We start from the raw sequence: 21384 nt of genomic DNA, 5'->3' as shown, positions 1-21384 counted from the left end.
TGATAGTGGAGAATGTCATGGTTTTTTCGTTGAATGTCAAAGGGCAATAGTTAGGTTTCCTTACTTGAGATGGTCATTGCCTGTACTTGGGCAGCTCAAATGTTCCAGTCTATGTCCAAATGCAGCAGAACCTAGGCAGTTATTCTCACCACTCTCTGAAGTTCAGTTCCTTTGTGCATGCTTGGTGGAAACCAAACAGCTTCAGTGAGCAGTTAATTGCTAAGCAACAACTGTTTGATAGCACTGTTAATGACTCTTCCATCACTTCATGATTTAATTTAGATTTGTGGGGTAGTTAGTGAACAGGTTGGATGTGTCCTGATTTTTGAGTACAGGACATATTTGCACAATTTTCTGCACTACTGAGTAGATACCAGTGTTGTAATTGTACTGGAACAACTGGATAGAGGCACGGCTTGTTCTAGAGCATAGATCTTTAGTATTATTGCTAATAATTTGCCAGGGTCCATAGTTTTTGCAGTATCCAGTGCCTCCAGCCATTTCATGACATATGGAGTGATTCAAACTGACTGAAGACTGGCACCTATGATGCTGAGAACCTTGAAGAAGGCAGAGGTGTATCATTCACTGGCATCTTTGGCAAGATATTTGCAAATATTTCAGACTTATTTTTGCACTGATGTGTTGGGCTCCCCCATCATTGAGAATGAGAATATTCGGAATATGTGGAGTATCCTCCTCTAGTGAATTAATTGCCCATCACTTACTACCATATATAGAGCTTACAGATCTTAGAGCTGATCTAATGGTTGTGAAATCTCTTGGCTCTATCTTTTGCTGTATATTCTGTTTGGCACTCAAGTAGTCCTGTGATATAGCATCACCAGGTTTGCATTTCATTTTTGCTTCCCCTGGTATGCTTACCTACACTCGTCATTGAACCAGGGTTGATCTGCTAGTTTGTTGGTAATGGTAGAGTGCAGGATATGTCAGACTATGAGATTATAGATGCGAGAGTATAATTCTGCGGCTGCTGATGGCCCACAGCAGCTCATTGATGCCCAGTTCTAAGAAGCTAGGTTGTGTGGTAGTCTTTTTTAGTTCATTCACCACTGAAGTCCATATAGTGCCACACAACATTATGGGGGGGTAACCTCAATATAAAGATAGGACTTTGTTTTCATAACAGTTGTGTAGTGATCAATCCTTCAATACAGCCAGACTCAGATACAACTGCTGTTCTTGTATTCTTTCGTCTAATCTTTTATCAACATTTTAACCTGTCTACCATTTTACCATATGTTATCTTTAAAGTTTTTATCATCTTTAACTATTTTAGTTTACCATAAGATGGTGGATCCTCCCCCTTGAAATCCTGCCCTCTTGTTGAGAGGTATCTATTCTGTGCATTCGGAAATCTGAAAAGTCATGTGATGTAAACTGTGAGATTTACACTACATATTTAAAATCATTTGTTGTTCATTTGGGCTTATGAACTGAATATTCAACTTGTAACTATTTCTATAGCCATGGTGATTTCTTTTAAAACAGTACTTCAGCATTGAATATGTTTTGTGCATCACAAATGGATTTTTGTTTGTTTGAGATTGTTTTGCAACCCTACAATGTAAATATCAGGGCCTTAGGTTTGTTCAAGATTTCTGGATTTTGCTTTAAGCTTGAGGGAAACATCCATGTCTTAGAAAGGCAAATTTTAGCTTAAAGTCTTACTTTGAGTGGAGCAGTCCTATGAAGTTTTTGTAGTAGGATAGCTGTATAGATCTATGCTCCTGAGAAGGGAAGAATATATACTGTATTGGCTTGCCTTAGAGTGAGGAGTTAGTGCTTGTGCCATACCAGGAGTTTATCCCAGTGATGTCAAGATAAAACCTTGAAAAGATCTTTTAAATCTGAGTGCATTTAAGCAGATGTGCAAAAATACCAGGAAGAAGTTCCAGTATAAAAACTGAAGTCACAGGTCACTTAAATCTACTGAGGTGTAAGACATGGTGGATCTGGAGTGAGTATTGTATCAGTGGTGTTTGGGGGACCATATGAGGGCTTGTTTTGCGTAATTCACAAAAGCTGTTTTGTTTCTTTCAGTTTTACTGCATGTTTAAAATATTTGAATTGGTGTTATAAGTAGATGATTTGGTTTATTCTATTTCATCTTCATTTCTTTTGTTAATAATTCCTGTTTTATTATTAAAGCAAAATCTGCAGCATAGTTGCTTTCAGTGAGAGCTTTCAGATATTTCAGTGAGAGACTACTTTGTTTCAACCACAACTAATAAAAATATGATCCGTGAAGCCAGATTCCTGTTTGAAATCTGACTTGTCTACCTGCAATGCCCATGTTCCTTAAGTGAATAAAAACACATATAAATTAAAACCCCCATTATTATCATCATAATCTTCTGACAAGCACCCACCATTGCTTCCTTTATACTCAATCCTACTATATGGTTACTGATAGAGCCAGCTTTCACTAAGTAGCATAAGATGGCTGACATCTTGTCCATCACTGAATAGCAAAAGATGGCTGCTCGCAAATATTGCTGACGACAACATTTTTTCTTCTGTCAACTTAAACCAACAGATAGTAAAATTAACATTTTCAAGATAAAAATATTTGAACAGTAGAACAGTCATAGCTAGTACATACATTTGAAGAATATTCTGTAAGCCATAGATAAAACAATGGCAACTTTCGAGATCAGATGACCATATTTGACATTTGATTCAACTCTGTAAACCACAGGTAAAACAATTCTGGATCTCATATTGTTTTATCCACAATTATAGAACTAAATTAGTTCATAAAAGAATTCAAACCAGACAACAAATGATTAAACACCAATCTCTCTCTATCTATGCCCTTTGTTAAGATACAGCAATTTTAACTGGAATGTGTTAAACTACATAATGGTGTTGGAACTGATCAAAAGTCAATATTCTTTTACCTGTAATGAGAAGTTTCTAATTTATTGTCAGTTCTGGTAAAATTTACTCAGAAAATAGTATAAAAGTTTCAAAAACTTAGAAGTTTAAATATGATTGAGTCACATGCCTGTCATTGTAAAGCCTGTGGTATAATACATTATTTTCATTGTTGTTCTGATTTTTGTGATTTTCTTATTTGATTTTCTGGATTTGATTTTCTGATGTTTTCGGTTCTTTGTTCTGTTATTTTGCTTTGTGCTTTTGTGACCTTGTGTTTTTTTTGCACTGTAAATAAAAGGTATATTTTGAGTCTATTCCCATAACTTGCATTCTCATTGAAAGACTTCTGATAGGGGGCCTGTACTTCATTCACACAATGACTTCTTGTCTTCATTCATTTCTCATCTCTACCTAAACAGTGTTACTTTCTGGTTTCCTCAACTTGAAACATCTGTCTCTGTTCCACTAATACCATAATTAATTAACACAGCCATGTCTTCAGCTTTTCTATCTTCCTTTCCTTCCTAAATGTCAGGTATTCTTTAATATTTGGATCCCAATCTACATCATTAAGCCATCATGTCTCTGTGATTGCTTTCAGAGCATATTTATTTATCTCTCCAAGAGCTATCAATTCATCTATTTTGTTTCGAATGCTATGTACATTCAGGTAGAGGGCCTTTAGTCTTACTTTTTTATAATTTTGAAGCCTCTAGCTTACCTGTTGATTTGCTCTTAGATTTGTACTCTCTACCCCTTCCAATCACAGTCAGTTTATAGTTGCCTATCTAAGTATTTTTTTTCATGCTTTGTCTCTTCTCATGGATTAACTAAATCTTCCCAAATTTGATCCCTTGCCTTGACTATTTAGTTTAAAAGAGATGGAAATGTGTTGCTGGAAAAGCGCAGCAGGTCAGGCAGCATCTAGGGAACAGGAGAATCGACGTTTCGGGCATTAGCCCTTCTTCAGGAATGAGGAAAGTTGGTCCAGCAGGCTAAGATAAAAGATAGGGAGGAGGGACTTGGGGGAGGGGCGTCGGAAATGTGATAGGTGGAAAGAGGTCAAGGTGAGAGTGATAGGTCAGACTGGGGTGGGGTCAGTGGAGGAGATTTTCGAACAAGCCTGTTTAAGATAGTAACTAAATTTAATAACAGTTTATTCTCATGATGCATCTGCAATAGGAGAAGAATTTCACAAGAGAAAATTAATTCCAAAACAAAGCGTCTTGCAGCAGATCCTTGATGCCTTACTGAAATATGAAGAGAGACACAACATGGTGTTTTCAAATTTATTTCTTCAAACTTTAATCTTTCTCAGAGGATGAAGAACTTAACATTTGTACATTGTCCTTCACACCATCAGTTGATCCCAAACAGCTTCACAGCCAAACAATTTGTCTCGAGTTTTCATAATGCAGAGAGATGCAGGTGCCAGTTATAGCACAGCAAGATCCCACAACTGGATAGCTTTATGTTTCTGTGATATTAATTAAGAGCTAAATGATGGGCAGGTCAACAAAAGAACTCACTTTCTTTTCCTTAAATGATTCCATGGGTTTTTTTTTTATATCCTCTTGTGAGGTTTAGGTGGGTTTAACATTCAACAAACAAAACTCAAGTAGTATAGGAATCTCTTATTGTTACACTTCAGTGGATCATATGCACAATTCTAGAGTGGGACCTGACCTGATGACCTTCTAACTCAGAGATATGACTGCTGTCAACTCAGTGAAAGTCAGCACAAAGCTAACACATTTCTCATGAGGAAGTTGTGACAGAAGGGACAGGGTGGGTTACGATTTGCACTACCCTACATTTAGCTTCTGGGATTAAAATGTTCTATAAGCACTGTAGCAAAACGGTTGAACTTGACAGAGAAGTAAGTTTCTCGTAACTCCACATGACTTCCAATTAGACAGAGCTGTTGGACTCCCCTGCAAAGTGCTGCCTTTCACCTTGAAGGAAACTGCATGATTCCAAGTAAACAAAGATCGAGTAGTTCAAGCATTCCTAAAATGGCAGTACAAACTGCAGAAGAAATATATCAAAACAAGACTGTTTGGCAATAATATTTTAAGGCTTTTATTGTGCTCCTCTTTTAGAATTCTAACTCACCAGTGGAATCTTCCCAAAACACTAATCAATACGGGCCTTGTCAAGAAAGATGGGAAAATCACATGACATCGACATTAAGGAGTTTCTCAACATCAAGGGCAAAAGACCCATTTTCCAACCATGTGTTGAATGGCGAAACAAGATTCTCATTCGTGAGCAGCAAGAAGCCTATTTGCATGCATCAGCATGTATTAACATCTGATTTCTAGTTAATCTCACTTCATCGGTATGCAGTTTCCTGTTTCCCCCACCTGCCGATAGAAACTAGATATTGACAATTCCCGATGCAAATGTCAGAGTGGTTTCCTGGCAACTCCGGCTCACCACTTGCTTCTCTGGCCTTGCAGCATTGACAGCAGTCACCAATATCTCAGGGTGTGCTCAAAGGGCAGCATCCTCATGCAGCCTCCTGCATGGACCTTGGCATTGGAACATGTACCAGCTTGACTGTACCATCATGGCATAGTTCTGTCTGGCACATCACTTACAATGTAGTCCTGTAATTCAGTAGTATATGTTTGAGTGCTGCAACTAGGTATTTTAGTGCAGATATAACCACCTTTCTTATTTAATGGAATATGCTGCATCGCAGGGATTCTCACTTGCTCCGTTGACGTTCACTCGTATTGAACTGATTTGGAGGCTGGCAGTATCCCTGGATAGCCTTGTCTTTTTGCACTTTGCCCTCAGCCAGAGCTTAAATAGTCATGGTATTCTTTAGTCTTGACTTTTAAGGCAGATATAAAGCCAAGCTGCTTGTCGTGGTTGTCAATTGTCATCAGTCATGGAGATCAACATGTTGCTCGACATCATCAATGCAACATCAATCCAAAATCTAACGCATGTGCCAGCAGCATTCATGGTAAACGCATTGCATGCACCTCAATTAATTCATTCACAAAGGAAAAAGACAATGTTGTTGAGGAGAATACTGAGTTACAGGCTATTAGACTAGACGGAATTGAGGTTTATAAGGAGGAGGGGTTAGCAATTCTGGAAAGTGTGAAACTGGATTTATCCCCTCGACTGGATGGGATTTATCCTAGGTCATTGGATGGACATATGGATGATAATGGAATAGTGTAAGTTAGATGGGCTTCAGATCGGATTCACAAGGTGGCGCAACATCAAGGGCCTGTACTGTGGCGTCATGTTCTATGTTCTATGTTGAATAGCCATGTCTCAAAGTCTAAGGGTAGTTGCCCTGACTCAAATCAAATGAGACACCCTTCAGTTAATTACAGGAAGTCAAGGATACTGTCTGAGATCAATCCCAGAGCCTGATCGCAGTCAGGGTCTGAAGGTCTCTGTCACTGTAGTCCAGGGAGTGGACCATGGTCAGTCCTGGGGATCAAAGTTGAAACTTTATTGCTGGAACAGCACAGCAGGTCAGGCAGCATCCAGGGAACAGGAGATTCGACGTTTCGGGCACAGGCCCTTCTTCAGGAATGAGCAGAGAGTGTTCAGCAGGAGAAGATAAAAGGTAGGGAGGAGGGACTTGGAGGAGGGGAGTTGGGAATGTGATAGGTGGAAAGAGGTCAAGGTGAGGGTGATAGGTCGGAGTAGGGTGGAGGCGGAGAGGTCAAGAAGAAGACTGCAGGTCAGGAAGGCGGTGCCGGGCTGGAGGGATCCGGGTGAGACAAGGTGGGGGGAGGGGGGATGAAGAAACTGGTGAGGTCCAAGTTCATCCCCTGCGGTTGGAGGGTTCCCAGTCGGAAGATAAGACGCTCCTCCTCCGACCGTCGGGTTGTTGTGGTTAGGTTGGGTCGGTGGGGGGTGTGGATCTGACAAGGGAGTCGCGGAGGTAGTGGTCTCTACGGAAAGCTGATAGGGGAGGGGAGGGAAATATATCCTTGGTGCTTGGGTCTGTTTGGAGGTGGCGGAAGTGACGGCGGATGATGCGCTGTACATGGAGGTTGGTGGGGTGGTAGGTGAGGACCAGTGGGGTTCTGTCCTGGTGGCGGTTGGAGGGGCGGGGTTCAAGGGCGGAGGAGCGGGAAGTGGAAGAGATGCGGTGGAGGGCATCGTCGACCACGTCGGGGGGGAAATTGCGGTCCTTGCAGAAAGAAGCAGAGGAATTTGAGTCCTTCGTGATGGGGGATGGAGGTGTACAGGGACTGGATGTCCATGGTGAAAATAAGGCGTTGGGGACCGGGGAAGCGAAAATCATGGAGCAGGTGGAGGGCATGGGTGGTGTCCCGAACGTAGGTGGGGAGTTCTTGGACTAAGGGGGACAGGACGGTGTCAAGGTATGCGGAGATGAGTTCGGTGGGGCAGGAGCAGGCGGAGACAATGGGTCGGCCGGGGCAGTCAGGTTTGTGTAAAACCCTCACAACTTCCTTATTATACAGCTTACTATGACCCTAGTGTGGCTCAGGTGCAGACTGCCCCAATGGACAGTCTTCACATTCCGCAGTATGGGTGCCAGTCCCTATGAATGGGACCCATTTCTCACATATCAATTATCGAGACATGCTTTTATTTCTGTGATTTTCTTTGCTCTATGCCAATTTACACATGGTTTCAGCGATAATGCAAGCATTATTATACCTTTTAAGTTCTGCTTCTTAATTTGGAAACTAGCTCTTCATATTGACTACGCAGAGCCTCTTTCCTTGTCCTGCTTCGGACATTGGTACCTACATAGGCCATAATGATTGCATTCTCCCCCTCCCACCGTAGGCTCCTTTTCAGCAGACAACATAGCCGTCTGAACTCTTGCTCTATGCTGCAGGAATAGTGCTAAATCCATCTTCCTTCCCACTTATGCTGCCTCCAATACAAGCATGACATTCCTTTTCCCTGGTGCCCCGAATGCCCAACTTGAATGGCTTCCTATATCATAATGACTAAGTCAGTTTGGTCATCCACTCTGTCGCACACTTTCATCTTAACAAGTTGAAAGAACCTGAAACATGTTGGGCAATTGCAAAAGCTTAGATTGCTAAACTTCTGCCCTCTGGTACCCTTTACCTACCTCATTAGAAATCATAAACCCCGTTTTTGAACACTCACTAAATCAGAAAACCCTATTCTAAGGATGTGACTGCCTCCTGATACAAAGCATCCAGGTAACATTCCCCCACCCTTATGTACCACAATGTCTGCAGCTCAAAAGTCTAATACTAAGATCTTTGAGGCACCGAACACTTAGTGCAGATGTGTTTGCTCTGGATCCAGGAGCACTCAAATTCTTTAACTGCAACACATCATCTCCCCAAGAGGTAATTTGCACGCATCCAGTTTAAGCATGAGTAGCATGATTTTATTAATTTGTCTTAATTAATTATATTCTTAACTAATTATTGAACTAAATTAATGGTTCTTTGGGATAATTTAAACATTAATAATGTAATAAACCTCACCATTTATTAATTGGGTGAATAAGAGTCATTAGAAGCTTGTTCTTCCCCCATTGCAGAAGGCAGCACAGAATATTGTGGAGAAGAAAATACCAGAGGTGATCCTCCACAGTTTGTGCAGTTGGCAAATTCAGAAAAGAAAGTGGTAGAAATTAGTGGCATTTTGGCATGCCTCATCATTGGAGATGTGAAGAAAGGTACTTCCAAACTACCTTGTTGAACAATCATTGATCTATCCACTCAATTACATTGACTATCTCAGTAGTGAACAAAACATGATCTTCTGCAAACTAAAGGATTCAATATGTTTTACCTTGCCTTAATTAATGGATATCTGCTCTCCATCTGGACTTTCAATATCTGTAGCATAGTCAGGCAACTTCCCAGAAGGCTTCAACAGAGGTAGAGGCAGGCAGCTTCTGACTAACTGCTGAGATATGGCCAGATATATCCTCTGAATGTTGGAGTTCCTGAGATCCAGGGTAAAGACCGCTACACCTTTATAAAAACTCATTAATGATATGTAGGTGTGGCTAGCTGGGCCAGCATTTGTTGCCAATCCTCAGTTGCCATTCTGAATGTGGTGAGCTACGCTTTTGAACTGCTGCAGTCCATTTGGTATAGGTAGAGCCACAATGCCATTAAGGAGGGAGTTACAGGGTTTTGGCCCAGTCTCATGGAAGGAATGAAATAATATTTTCAAGTCAGGCTGGTGAGTGGCTTGGAGGGAAACTTGCATTTGGTGCTCTTATACTTCAAAATAGAAATGGTGGTATGTTTGGAAGATGCTGAAGTTGAAAAATGTGGTGCTGGAAAAACACAGCAGGCCAGGCAGCATCCGAGGAGCAGGAGAATCAACGTTTTGGGCATAAGCCCTTCTTCAGGAATGCTATCTAAGGAATCTTGGTGAATTTGTGCAGAGCATTTTGGAGATGCTACACACTGCTGCTACTGAGTGTAAGGAATGAAAGTCCGTGAACGTGGTGCCAATTAAGTGGGTGTTATGTCTTAGATGGTGTCAAACTTCTTGAGTGTTGTTGGAGCTGCACACATCCAGGCAAATGGGAGGGGAAGCACAAAGTGATAAAATATTATTTTGCTAACGTTTCTGTTGTTTACCATTGAAGGAGGTGTGCAAAGTGGAAAACTGCAGTTTTTTAAACAGGATGAAATAAAGCAGCTCACAACCACTACCTCATTTCAGCTTACACATATTTGTAAAATTAATCTTATATAATGCCTTTGTCAAGTTGATCAATAAAATAAAACTTCAAAGTCATTATTCCATTTCCAAATACTTCCATAATTTAGTTCCACTATTCAATTTAGGTTCAATCTCCCTTGCAGAACATTGTGAAAAGATTTCTGGAAATCCAAGTCGAGCAATCTTTCCAACACTGGTTCTCTTCTGTAGAAATGAAGTTACATTCTTGGCATAAATGCTGTTTCCCAACCATGCGTGGAATGTATTCATACACTTCCTATAATTTTACATTAATTACTGAATTCCACAGAAGCGCACAGACAAAAATTCTACATCAGGATCAGACATTTCACCAAAATTATTTCCCTCAGATGCCAAAGAACTTATGAAAATATCCAAAAATTGTCAAAATATAGCACAAAGATAGCAACATTTGTTTGAAATAAAGAGAATTACTTTGAACAGTTACTAAACTACAATATTGAGGAATTATATTACAGGATAACTCTGCAAGATCCTGGTCCTCGCACATGTCATGAAATGTAATGAACATGCAATTGGGAACCCTAAAAACCAACGCAATGATATGCTTCTTGGGTATCTAATCAGGCTTCACATCAGATAAGACTTCATGACAAAGACTCTTAAGTTAACCACATCCCCAAGTCTCTGCTGAAATTTCAAAACAGAGGTTGTAAGAAACTTGCATTTTCTATTGTTGTGAGTTTCCAACAGTTTATGATATACAAAGAAATCTATGACTGAGACTAAATTTGTGACCACATTTTCAACTCACAAAAATTATACTGCCTGAAAGAAAGTGGCTGTACTCCCAGATGAATGCTGGAGCAGCAGTGGAAAGTAAATTGGAGACAACAAAATAACAATCAGGAAACATGGAAATCTTGTTGGTGATTCCCAATCACAAATTTTACATTATCACTTAAAAGCAAAATGAAATCCAAATACTTTAATTCAAAAGTATGTATTTCAAGATTTTTGGATCACTGAGATTCCTACAAAAAAGTTAAAAATAAGGGTTCAATATAACAATCTGGGTATGATAGCTGTGAGTTTCATTTTTTTTAAATTGCAAAAACATAAAGCAGTCGTACATTGAGGAACATGTGATCTGATCTTTATTCCAGGTCTTCAGTGTTTTGGAAATGTGATTTTTGAAATGCTCAAAGTGAATAATTGTAGTTTGAAACACATTCTCTATTTAATATATCAAAACCCGTGTCTCTTTTAACATTTAAATTAGCCTGTGCTGCTTTCTTCAGTCTGTAATAACTATTGTAAGACATCATTTGTACATACCACTTTCTGATCTGGCATGAATGTTTTCACATCTCCATTGAAGAATGTGATTGTGACACATTGGCCATCTGCACTGACTTCCTTTCTTGTGCCATTCCGAAAGGTGATAATTCGACTACCATTTGCCAGAAATTGTTCCAACTGGGGGTAAAAATGATAGATGGTTACCTCAATATAATAGATGGCTATACACACCTTCGAGAAGAAAGTGAGGGTTGCAGATGCTGGAGATCGGAATGTGTTGCTGGAAAAGCGCAGCAGGTCAGGCAGCATCCAAAGAACAGGAGAATCGACGTTTCGGGCATTCCTGAAGAAGGGCTTATGCCCGAAACGTCGATTCTCCTGTTCCTTGGATGCTGCCTGACCTGCTGCGCTTTTCCAGCAACACATTTTCGGCTATATACACCTGTCAACTTTTCTTCTCTTTGACAGAATCTATCACATTTTCATAAGAATAAGTGTACTTCATGGTTGTAAATCTGTAACCAAATATTATGTAAAAAAATTAAAACTTAAACTTGCTATGATGAACAATCTTTTGGAAGTACTATTCTCATTTTAAAAAATTTTCACAATTTACTTTGATTACAAATAAACAATAGTTATTTTTGCAGCTAAGCTAAAAATGAGCTGAAAACTCAGCTCTCATTTGTTACTGAAATGTTATAAAGCAAACGCTTTAATTTTAATTTAACCATTTTATAGGAATAAAATACGTTCAAGTCAGACACCTGTTCTCTACCTCACCTAATTTTGTTCTCTGTTTACACCAATGGCAGAGATTTGGAATGGCATCACAACCTATCAATTTCTACAGTTGGGATAGCTTATAATTGGGATTAAATTTTAAATAACCACCTTATACATCTGTATCAAATGATGGTTTAATAATTAGGAAATTAGATTTTTATTTAATGACTGAAAATTACAGTAATATAATACATGTGGATTTCCAATGAAAAGCATAAGCATGTTACTATGAAATAAGATAAAAGCCACTTGCCCTAACGGATTCACTCTTTTCAATAGACTATGTGTGCCACTTATACTATTGTGTATTCTACTCATCTTGGATATGAATGCTGAACATTTTAAATTAACATTTAGTATATAAGTCGGTTAACAACTCGTGACATATCACCAGGTCAACCAAAATCCAACCAGTCTCCTGGTGCTCAGTAAACTGTTGCTTCCTTTCCAAAGTTAGTTTTTTTAATGTTTCAGTCCTGATGTGTGCAAATGAAAATATTAGACTTCATATCCCTTTATGAAAAATTTAAATACTGAAGATGTGTATCTGACATTCTTCTTTGTACCATTTAATGGGAAATTAGCCTGTTCAAAATAAACAAATTGACACTTTCATTGGACTATCAACAGAGAAATGTCAGATGAACATGTCCACTAGTATGCTGTTGATTAATTTCAAGACTCAGAAGTACAGAGATCACAAACTATTCATTCATTTTATTCTGAAAAAACATTAGTAAGCCATATTAGTCTTCTTAAGCACAAAACATCTGTTCAAAAACACGTTTTGTTAAAATTTAAACAAAGAACTGAGGATGCTGGAGGTCTGAAACAAATAATACAAGAAATTGCTGGAGAAACCCATCAGGTTTATTGGTATTTGTGAAGAGAAAACAATTAATATTTCAAGTCCAGTGACCCTTCTTCAGAACTAGAAGCAGCTAGGAAAAGGAGGTATTTACGTTGATGAAGAGGGATATGGAGGGGGAGTGAGCTGATCAGTGGAGATGGAACCCAGAGAGAAAGAAAAAGAGTCAGCAGACAAAGGGATTGTTGATAGTAAGCCAGGGAAGAAGAGAAGCTATGAGGCTGATAATGGGGACAGAGTATGAATAGTTGTAAATGTGTTGGCTGTGCTGAAGACCAATCATTTCATGGATGTTGTGGGGGTAGATAGTGAATGTGGAAGGAGGCATTCCTGCTCTGAACTTGTTAAGCTCGATGTGAATTCCTTAAGGTTGAAAGGCACCTAAGTGAAAGATTTGGTGTTATTCCTCCAGCTTCCTTTGAGTCTCACTGGAGCACTGCAACAGACCTGAGACAGAAATGTTTGCATGGGAATACAGTGTTGTGTCAAAGTGGCATGTGCTGAAAGCTCATGGCCATTTTTACAGGAAGAATTTAGGTGTTCTGCAAGTGGTCACAATCTGCATTTCATCCCCCCATTGTAGAGGAGATCACAGTGTGATCAGTGAATACAAGAGACTAGATTTAATGAAGTGCAGATAAATTACTGCTTCACCTGGAAGGTGTGCCTGAAGCCTTGGATGGTGAGGAGGGAAGAGATAAATGGATAAGTGTTGTACCTTCTGCGATTAAATGGAAGGATGCCATGGGGATGTGGGAAGGTGTTGGTAATGGAGGAGTGGACCAGGGTGTGCTGGAGGCAATGGTCTCTGCAGAATGCTGACAAGGAAGAGGTGGGGAACAGGTGTCTGGTGTTTGCTAAATTGAAAATAGAGAAACTACAATGATATGAGGTATGGGCTCACTGTAAAATAAATTGGGGAATAATGTCCGGTGGTTAAAAAAATGTCTCTCTTCCTACAGAATAATTACAGTTTTATTGTCTGAAGTTCTCCTCCATGCAATTTCTCTTAAGTGGTTCCAAAAAGCATTTAGACATTGAAAGGAGGAAATTTAACAACGAAAAATGTATGATAATCTCAAATATGTCAAAGTTTCTGTATGACTTTCACATTTCCAGCAACTACAGTATTGTACTTTTATCACAAATGGATTCGCTTAGCATGTGTCTGCTTTCATAGATGTGCTTTGATTGCTTGCCACATTTGAGATTATCACATCCCTTTTTTTCAATTCAGCAACCACCAGACACAGGTTCCCCACCTCTCCCTTGTCAGCATTCTGCAGGGACAGTTGCCTCCAGAGAAACTCAAAAGGTCTGGCAGGATTTGTGGAGAGAGAAACAGTGTTATTGTTTCAAGACTCTTCTTCAGAATGGGTAATGTGTACTGAGAAAAGAATAATTGGCCATCTGGCGGTGTAAAGCACTTTGGGAAAGAAGGCATATGGCATGCTTGCCTTCATTGGTCACAGCACAGAATATAAAAATCAGTAAGTCATGTTGCAGCTGCATAGAATTTTAATTAGACCACATTTGGATTATTGGGTTCAGTTCTGGGCGCCACACTACAAGGAGGATGTGGAGGCTTTGGAGAGAGTATAGAAATGGTTTATCAGGATGTTGCCTGGTTTGGAGGGTATTAGCCAAGAAGAGAAATTGGACAAACTTAGTTTGTTTTCACTTGAATGTCAAAGGAATGAGGGGTGACCTGGTAGAAGTTTACAAAATTAGGAGAGGCATGGATAGTTGGAATCTTTTTCAATGTTAATTACTGGGGGACATAGGTTTATGTTAAAAGGATGCATGTCTAAAGGAGACATGAGAGTCAGGGTTTTTACACAGAAGGTAGTAAATTTGCTGCAGAGGAGGTGCTGGAGGCAGATATAGTAGTAATGTTTAAGAGACATTTTGATTACTATATAAATAGGCAAGGAATAGAGGGCTACAGACTACGCAGAGGCAAAAGATTTTTAGTTTACAATGTGTTATGAAGGTGTAAGTGTGTACTGCACCTTTAAAAGAGATTGGAAGCTGACATGAACTTAGAGAGGGACAGAGTGCACTGAAAGATTTAAAAATGTAACATTTGGTTGACACAAATAGCTGGTTCTGTGTTGCCATGGTACAAAACAAATTTAAATTCGGCCAATCAGTTTAAAGTATGCCCCAGATACCAAAATCCAATTGACTTCGAATTTTATTGTCTGGGATGACATCACACCAATGAATGATCCACTGTTTTGGGGTATAAAACCAGACATTGTGAACAGTTAGGGGTAGAACAGCAACGAGCACCAACATACAAACTGCTAGCTGAATAGCTCTCTGAAAGGTACTTGTCTATAAGAAATTTGTGCAGCAGAACACCAAATCGACCTAGAGGAATCTACAGAGAAAGTTCAACACCCGAAGACTATACCTGAGTTTGAAATTGATTTTTCCATACATTAAAGAGGGAATTTATCAGAACAGATTTGTAAAGTGGGAGGCAAAAGAGAAAGGAAGAGAAAAGAGTTGTAAACAGTTGTTGCTTTTAATGTTCTCTGTTGGACTTAAATAATAAAATTGTTAATTTTACTTTAAATAGTGACCTCTGGGGTGGTCCTTTGCCTCTCACAATTTAACAGATTACCACTTGAGGGGAGCAACTTCTCTGTGTCAAGTTTAAATTACCTTGTGTCGTAACAGTTTTAGGGGGCTCGTCTAATTTGAACAGGTTTAGACAGATCCAGTCTGAGTTTGGGAAAGATTTTAATAGATTTGAGGTACAAAAAAGCCCAGCAGAATTAAACTCTTGCCGGTTAGTGTTCTACATCTTTAAATAAAACGTAGGTGAGACCATTTGTTTAATTTCGGTTACTTGTGGTTGGTTAAATTAGAAGTGAGAGGAATGGCTCTTAAAATGGCTAAAGAAGTTCTGGGGTTTGAAGATGATTCCCAAATTTGCCAAGAAAGTTTAGAAAGAAATGAAAAGACCATACTCTTAAAATTAGCAAAAAGGTTAGAATAAGTAAAGCTGAAATTGTAAGGGAATTCTTTAAAAACTTAGGTGTGTCAGAGAAACAGACGAGTGCAGGAGAGTTAGAAAATCTTAAATTATATTTGAGGAAAATGGAGCTAGAAGATAAACAAAGAGAGAGAGAGGGAGAGACAAAGAGAAAGAGAGAGGAAAAAGAAAGACAAGGTTCTTAACTGAGCAAAGAGAGAGTAAAAAGGGAGAGAAAGAGAGAGAAGAAAGGGAGAAAGAAAGAGATAAAGAAGAAAGGGAGCGAGAAGAAGAGAGAAGGTTCTTAGCTGAGCAAAAAGAGAGAGAATTTGAATTTGAGAAGTTGCGACTTAGTCAGCAAAGTCAAGTTTACAGGACGGAGATTTAAAAGATGTCAAAACTCTGCCACATTTTGATGGGAAAGATGTTGAAGCCTTCTTAATTTCATTTGAAAAATTGGCTAGGCAGATGGGTGGTCCAAGGATTTATGGGTAATGCTAGTTCAGACTAAACTGTTAGTGCGGCAAATACCTCACTAACTCTGCCTGTCAGATGAGGGGTCAAGAGATTATGAAGAAGTTAAACGGGCTATTTTAAGTGCTTATGAATTGGTACCAGAAGCATATAGACAGCAGTTCAGAAACACAATGAAGGAACCAAGTCAGACTTATGTTGAGTTCAAAAGAATTAAACATTTTGATAGATGGGTGTGGGCCTTAAAGATAGATAAGACCTATGAGGCTCAAAGAGAGATTATTACTGAAGGAGGTTAAAAACTCACTTCCAGAAATGGTAAGAATTCACGTGGATGAACAGAAAGTTCAGGAAGTGAGAAGGGCAGCAGAATTAGCAGATGCATAGATGTTGGTGCATAAGACAAGCTTCCGGCCGAATTTCGTCCTGTGAGGGTTAGAAGTTGGGAGAAGGGGAGATCCTGCACTATGGAACAAAGAGTAGAGAACACAGTTAAGTGTTTAGCACAGGTTTAAAAAAGAAGCCCAATATGGTGGAAAGAAGGTGAAAGCCTCATGTGTTTCCACTGTGGTAAAGTGGGACACGTAAAGTCACAGTGCTGGTTGTTAAAGAAAGGCATTGTGGGAAAAGATGTGGTAAAAGAAGCTAAGTCAGTGGCACTAGTGAGAGTAGTAAAGGAAACCCAAGAAAAGCCGAGGAACTGTAGGAGAGTGCACAGCCTAGGCAAGGCCTGGGTGTGGAGTTAGTGCCTGATTGCTGAAAAGAATTCACCTCTGTGGGTAAAGTTTACTCAGAAAGAATGGGGGAAAAGGGCAAGAAGTTATAATTTTGAGAGATACAGGATCTAAGCAGTGTGTAATAGTAAGAGATGAGCAAATTTGCACTCTTTATCATCTGTTACTCGGGATTGTGGTAACTTGTGGGACAGATGGACAGAAATTTAGTGTTCCCCTATGTAAGGTCAGGTTGGAGTGCCAACTCAAGACTGGGGAAGTAACAGTGGGAATGGTTGACAGAGTGTAAGTTCCAGGAATCCAGTTTGTTCTTGCGAATGATTTAGCAGGGTCCAAGGTGGGAGTGACACCCCTAGTTGTGGAAAAGCCGAAGGAAGACCAGGAAACTGAGGAGTTAAAAGAAAAATATCCTGGTATTTTCCCAGACTGTGTAGTAACAAGATTCCTCTATCATAAGTCCTAGCACAAAGCAAAAGGTACTGAGAAAGATGAAGGAGTTGAGGGTCAGTTAGCAGACACCCTATTTGATGTAATGGTGCAGAAAAAACCTGAACAGGAAGAGGGTCAGACAAAAGTGTTTAGTCCTGAAAGGCTAAGGGACTTGTAACAGAAAGACAAGATGATAAAAGATATATATGTGGATGTGTATGCCGAAAAGGATGCAGAGAATATTCCTGAGGGTTTTTATCTGGAAGATAGAATCCTAAGGTGAAAATGGAGACCACGGCAGGTTAGTGCAGAGGAGAAATGGGCCGAAGTGCACCAGATAATGTTGCCGGTAGCATACAGACAGGAAGTGTTACGGGCAGCACATGAACTACCTGTAGGTGGTCATCTAGGGGTACAAAAGACTCAGGCTAAGGTTCAAAAACATTTATTTTGGCCTGGAATACACAAGGATGTGGTTAAGTTTTGCCATATGTGTTATACATGCCAAATGGTAGGTAAACCACAGATGGTAATAAAACTAGCACCTTTGTTGCCAGTTCCCGCATTCAAAGAGCTTTCACATGGGTTATAATTGATTCTGTACGTCCCTTCCGAGAAACTAAAAATGCGAATTAGTACTTGTTAACCATAATGGATGTGTCTACCAGATTTCTGGAGGCAATTCCATTACAGAGTATCAAGGCAAAAAGGGTGGCAGAGGAGTTAATAGCTTTCTTCACACGGTATGGGCTACCCAGAAAGATTCAGTCGGACCAAGGTTCTAATTTTACTGCGAGGCTGTTTAAGGAGGTCATGGATAGCTTAGGAATACAGCACTTCAACTCAAGTACATATCATCCTTAAGCCCATAGAGCTTTCGAAATGTGGCATCAGACCTTGAAGACCATGCTGACAGCATACTGTCAGGATTACCCAAATGATTGGGATAGAGGTATCCCAGTCGCATTGTTTGCCATTAGAGATGCCACAAATGAATCTACTCAGTTTACTCCCTTTGAGTTAATATTCAGTCATGAAGTGAGAGGCCCTTTGAAATTAATTAAAGAAAAATTGACAGGACCAAAGATAGATTATGTATCGGAGGTGCGCAAAAGATTAAATTGAGTAGGTGGAAGAGGGCACAGCACAGAATGAAGCAGGTGGCAGATAAAAACTCTGAGATTCGGATGTTTTCTCAAGGGGATGATGTGTCCAGTGATGTGTCCAGTGTCTACTGTTACCAGTGATAGGACATCCCTTCAAAGCCAGGTTTAGTGGTCCCTATCAAATTGAGAAAAAGTTGGGTCAGGTGAGCTATCTAGTAAAGATGTTAGATAGAAAGAAAACTGTATCGGGTATGTCATGTGAACATGTTGAAATAGTATTATACTTCAGAGAAAGAACTGGTGTTAGTTACTGCAGGGCAGAGTGAGGAATCAAATTCAGATATTGTGGATTTTGATGTGCCTCAAAAATATGTTAAAAAATGAAGAAGTCCTTGAGGAGTGGGATAGGTTAGCAAACTATCTGTCTCAGGAGCAAAGAACACAGTTGAAAGGTTTGTTACTACAGTATGAGGACATACGTAGGAATCAGATGAGAAGGACTAATGCTATTGTACATGATGTAGATGCAGGGAATGCTGTTCCGATAAAACAACACCCCTATCAGCTTAATCCTTTCAAAGCCAGATAGGTCCAGAAGGAGGTGGAGGCTATTCTCAACGAGGATATCATCTAACCAAGCCAGAGCGAGTGGAGTATGTTGATTGCCTTAGTTCCCAAACCAGACAGGAATCAACGATTTACCGCGGATTATCGGAAGGTCAACGCCGTTACAAAATCAGACTCATATCCAATACCAAGACTGGATGACTATATTGAGAAAGTTGGACAAGCCAATTACATCACCAAGTTGGACTTATTGCATGGTTACTGGCAGGTACCTTTATCAGAGATGACGAAATACATTTCTGCGCTTGAAACCAAATGAGCTATATCAGTTTAAAGTGACACCCTTTGGAATGAAGAATGCACCCGCCACATTCCAAAGACTCATAAACAGAGTTGTGACTGAATTTACAAACTATGCAGTCTATTTGGACGATGTAGTGATCTTTAGTAAGTCCTGCAAAATTCACATGGTACAGCTGGCAAAGCTCTTTGAATGACTATGAGAAGCAAAACTGGTAATAAACTTAAATAAAACTGAATTCACTAAAGGAGAGGTGATGTTCTTGGGACATAACATCGGTCATGGAAGGTTGACTCCATGAAATGCAAACAGAATGAAGCAGGTGGCAGATAAAAACTCTGAGATTCGGATGTTTTCTCAAGGGGATGATGTGTTAGTACTGTTACCAGTGATAGGACATCCCTTCAAAGCTAGGTTTAGTGGTCCCTAAAATCGAGGAATTTCCATGACCAACCTCGAAGAAAGAGGTGCTTCGATTTTGGGACTAAGCAAATTCCATCGGACGTTTGTTCCAAACTTTAGTAGTGTAATGGCACCATTAACCGATTTGCTGAAGAAGAACACAATGTTTCGGTGGACAGAACAATGCCAGGAGGCATTCAACCACTGCACCAGTTTTAGCTAAACCAACGTTTTCAAAACCCTTCAAAGTTGCCATTGATGCTAGTGACATAGCAATTGGAGCTGTATAGCTACAGAAAAATTATGATGGGATTGAACTTCCAGTTGGTTACTTTTCAAAGAAACTCAACATCCACCAGAGGGAACACTCCACGATGGAAACTGGCCATTCAACATTTTAATGTGTATGTCACAACAATGCGTTAGAGATGGTTGTGTACATGGATCACAATCCTCTTACATTCTTAGAACACTTTAAAGACAGGAATATGAGATCATTTCATTGGAGTCTTATGTTACAGACATTTAATTTACAAATCGTACATGTTGCGGGGTGTAAGAATATAATCGCAGATGCGTTATCGTGGATTTAACTGAGACAGTATAGATGAGATTGATATCTATTCAATGTTTTATACACATGTGGAAAGTTAATATGAGCTTAGTTTAAAGTCATATCTATGTCATGGTAATGTGGTTAAGTAATAGTGGAAAAAAAAATGAAGCCATCTTTTCATTACAAGTTCATTTTTTCTTAAGGAGAGAGGAGTTATGAAGGTATAGATGTGTATTGTATCTTTTAGAGAGACTGGAAGCTGGCATGGACTTAAGAGAGGGACTGAGTGCACTGAAAGATTTTAAAATGTGACATTTGGTTGACATAAATATCTGGTGTTGTGTTGCCATGGTACACAACAAATTTAAATTCAGCCAATCAGTTTAAAGTATGCCCCAGATACCAAAATCCAATTGACTTTGAATTTTATTGTCTGGGATGACATCAAACCAATGAAATGATCTGCTGTTTTGGGGTATAAAACCAGACATTTTGAACAGTTAGGGGTAGAACAGTAACGAGCACCAAAAAACAAACTGCGAGCTAAATAGCTCTCTGTGTCTGCGTGGGTTTCCTCTGGGTGCTCCGGTTTCCTCCCACATTTCAAAAATGGGCAGGTTAGGTGAATTGGCCATACTAAACTGCCTGTAGTGTTAGGTGAAGGGGTAAGTGTAAGGCAATGGGCCTGGGTGGGTTGCGCTTCGGTGGGTTGAATTTGTGCATTCAGCTCATTTAATTTATTCCTTAAACTCCATGTATTCATATATAGAACCCCTATTTGGGCGATACACTATAACCTGTACCTCAGCATTGCTTCATTATTCGCCTGTTTATTATTTCTCTTTCGGTGTAATCAATACATAGAACATAGAACAGTACAGCACAGAACAGGCCCTTCAGCCCACGATGTTGTGCCGACCACTGATCCTCATGTATGCACACTCAAATTTCTGTGACCATATGCATGTCCAGTAGTCTCTTAAGTGTCCCCAATGACTTTGCTTCCACAACTGCTGCTGGCAACGCATTCCATGCTCTCACAACTCTCTGTGTAAAGAACCCACCTCTCATATCCCCTCTATACTTTCCTCCAAACAGCTTAAAACTATGACCCCTCGTGTTAGTCATTTCTGCCCTGGGAAATAGTCTCTGGCTATCGACTCTATCTATGCCTCTCATTATCTTGTATACCTCAATTAGGTCCCCTCTCCTCCTCCTTTTCTCCAATGAAGCGAGTCCGAGCTCAGTCAACCTCTCTTCATAAGATAAGCCCTCCAGTCCAGGCAGCATCCTGGTAAACCTCCTC

The 21384-nt window shown here is 39.8% G+C and overlaps 1 protein-coding gene across 1 annotated transcript in view; it reads right to left on the bottom strand.

The window, feature by feature from the left end:
• The window catches only part of LOC122552959 (centromere protein J-like), a 129525-nt gene that overhangs the window by 4828 nt on the left and 103313 nt on the right, over positions 1 to 21384 (bottom strand). The window contains exon 11 of the mRNA XM_043696273.1: positions 10906 to 11046. Coding sequence (XP_043552208.1) covers positions 10906 to 11046 — 141 coding nt within the window. The remainder of the gene's footprint in view (positions 1 to 10905; positions 11047 to 21384) is intronic.

Source organism: Chiloscyllium plagiosum, chromosome 9 (genome assembly GCF_004010195.1).
Source record: "Chiloscyllium plagiosum isolate BGI_BamShark_2017 chromosome 9, ASM401019v2, whole genome shotgun sequence".
Taxonomy (NCBI): domain Eukaryota; kingdom Metazoa; phylum Chordata; class Chondrichthyes; order Orectolobiformes; family Hemiscylliidae; genus Chiloscyllium; species Chiloscyllium plagiosum.
Note: the sequence above shows the minus strand (reverse complement) of the source record. Positions and strands in the feature narration are given on the sequence as shown.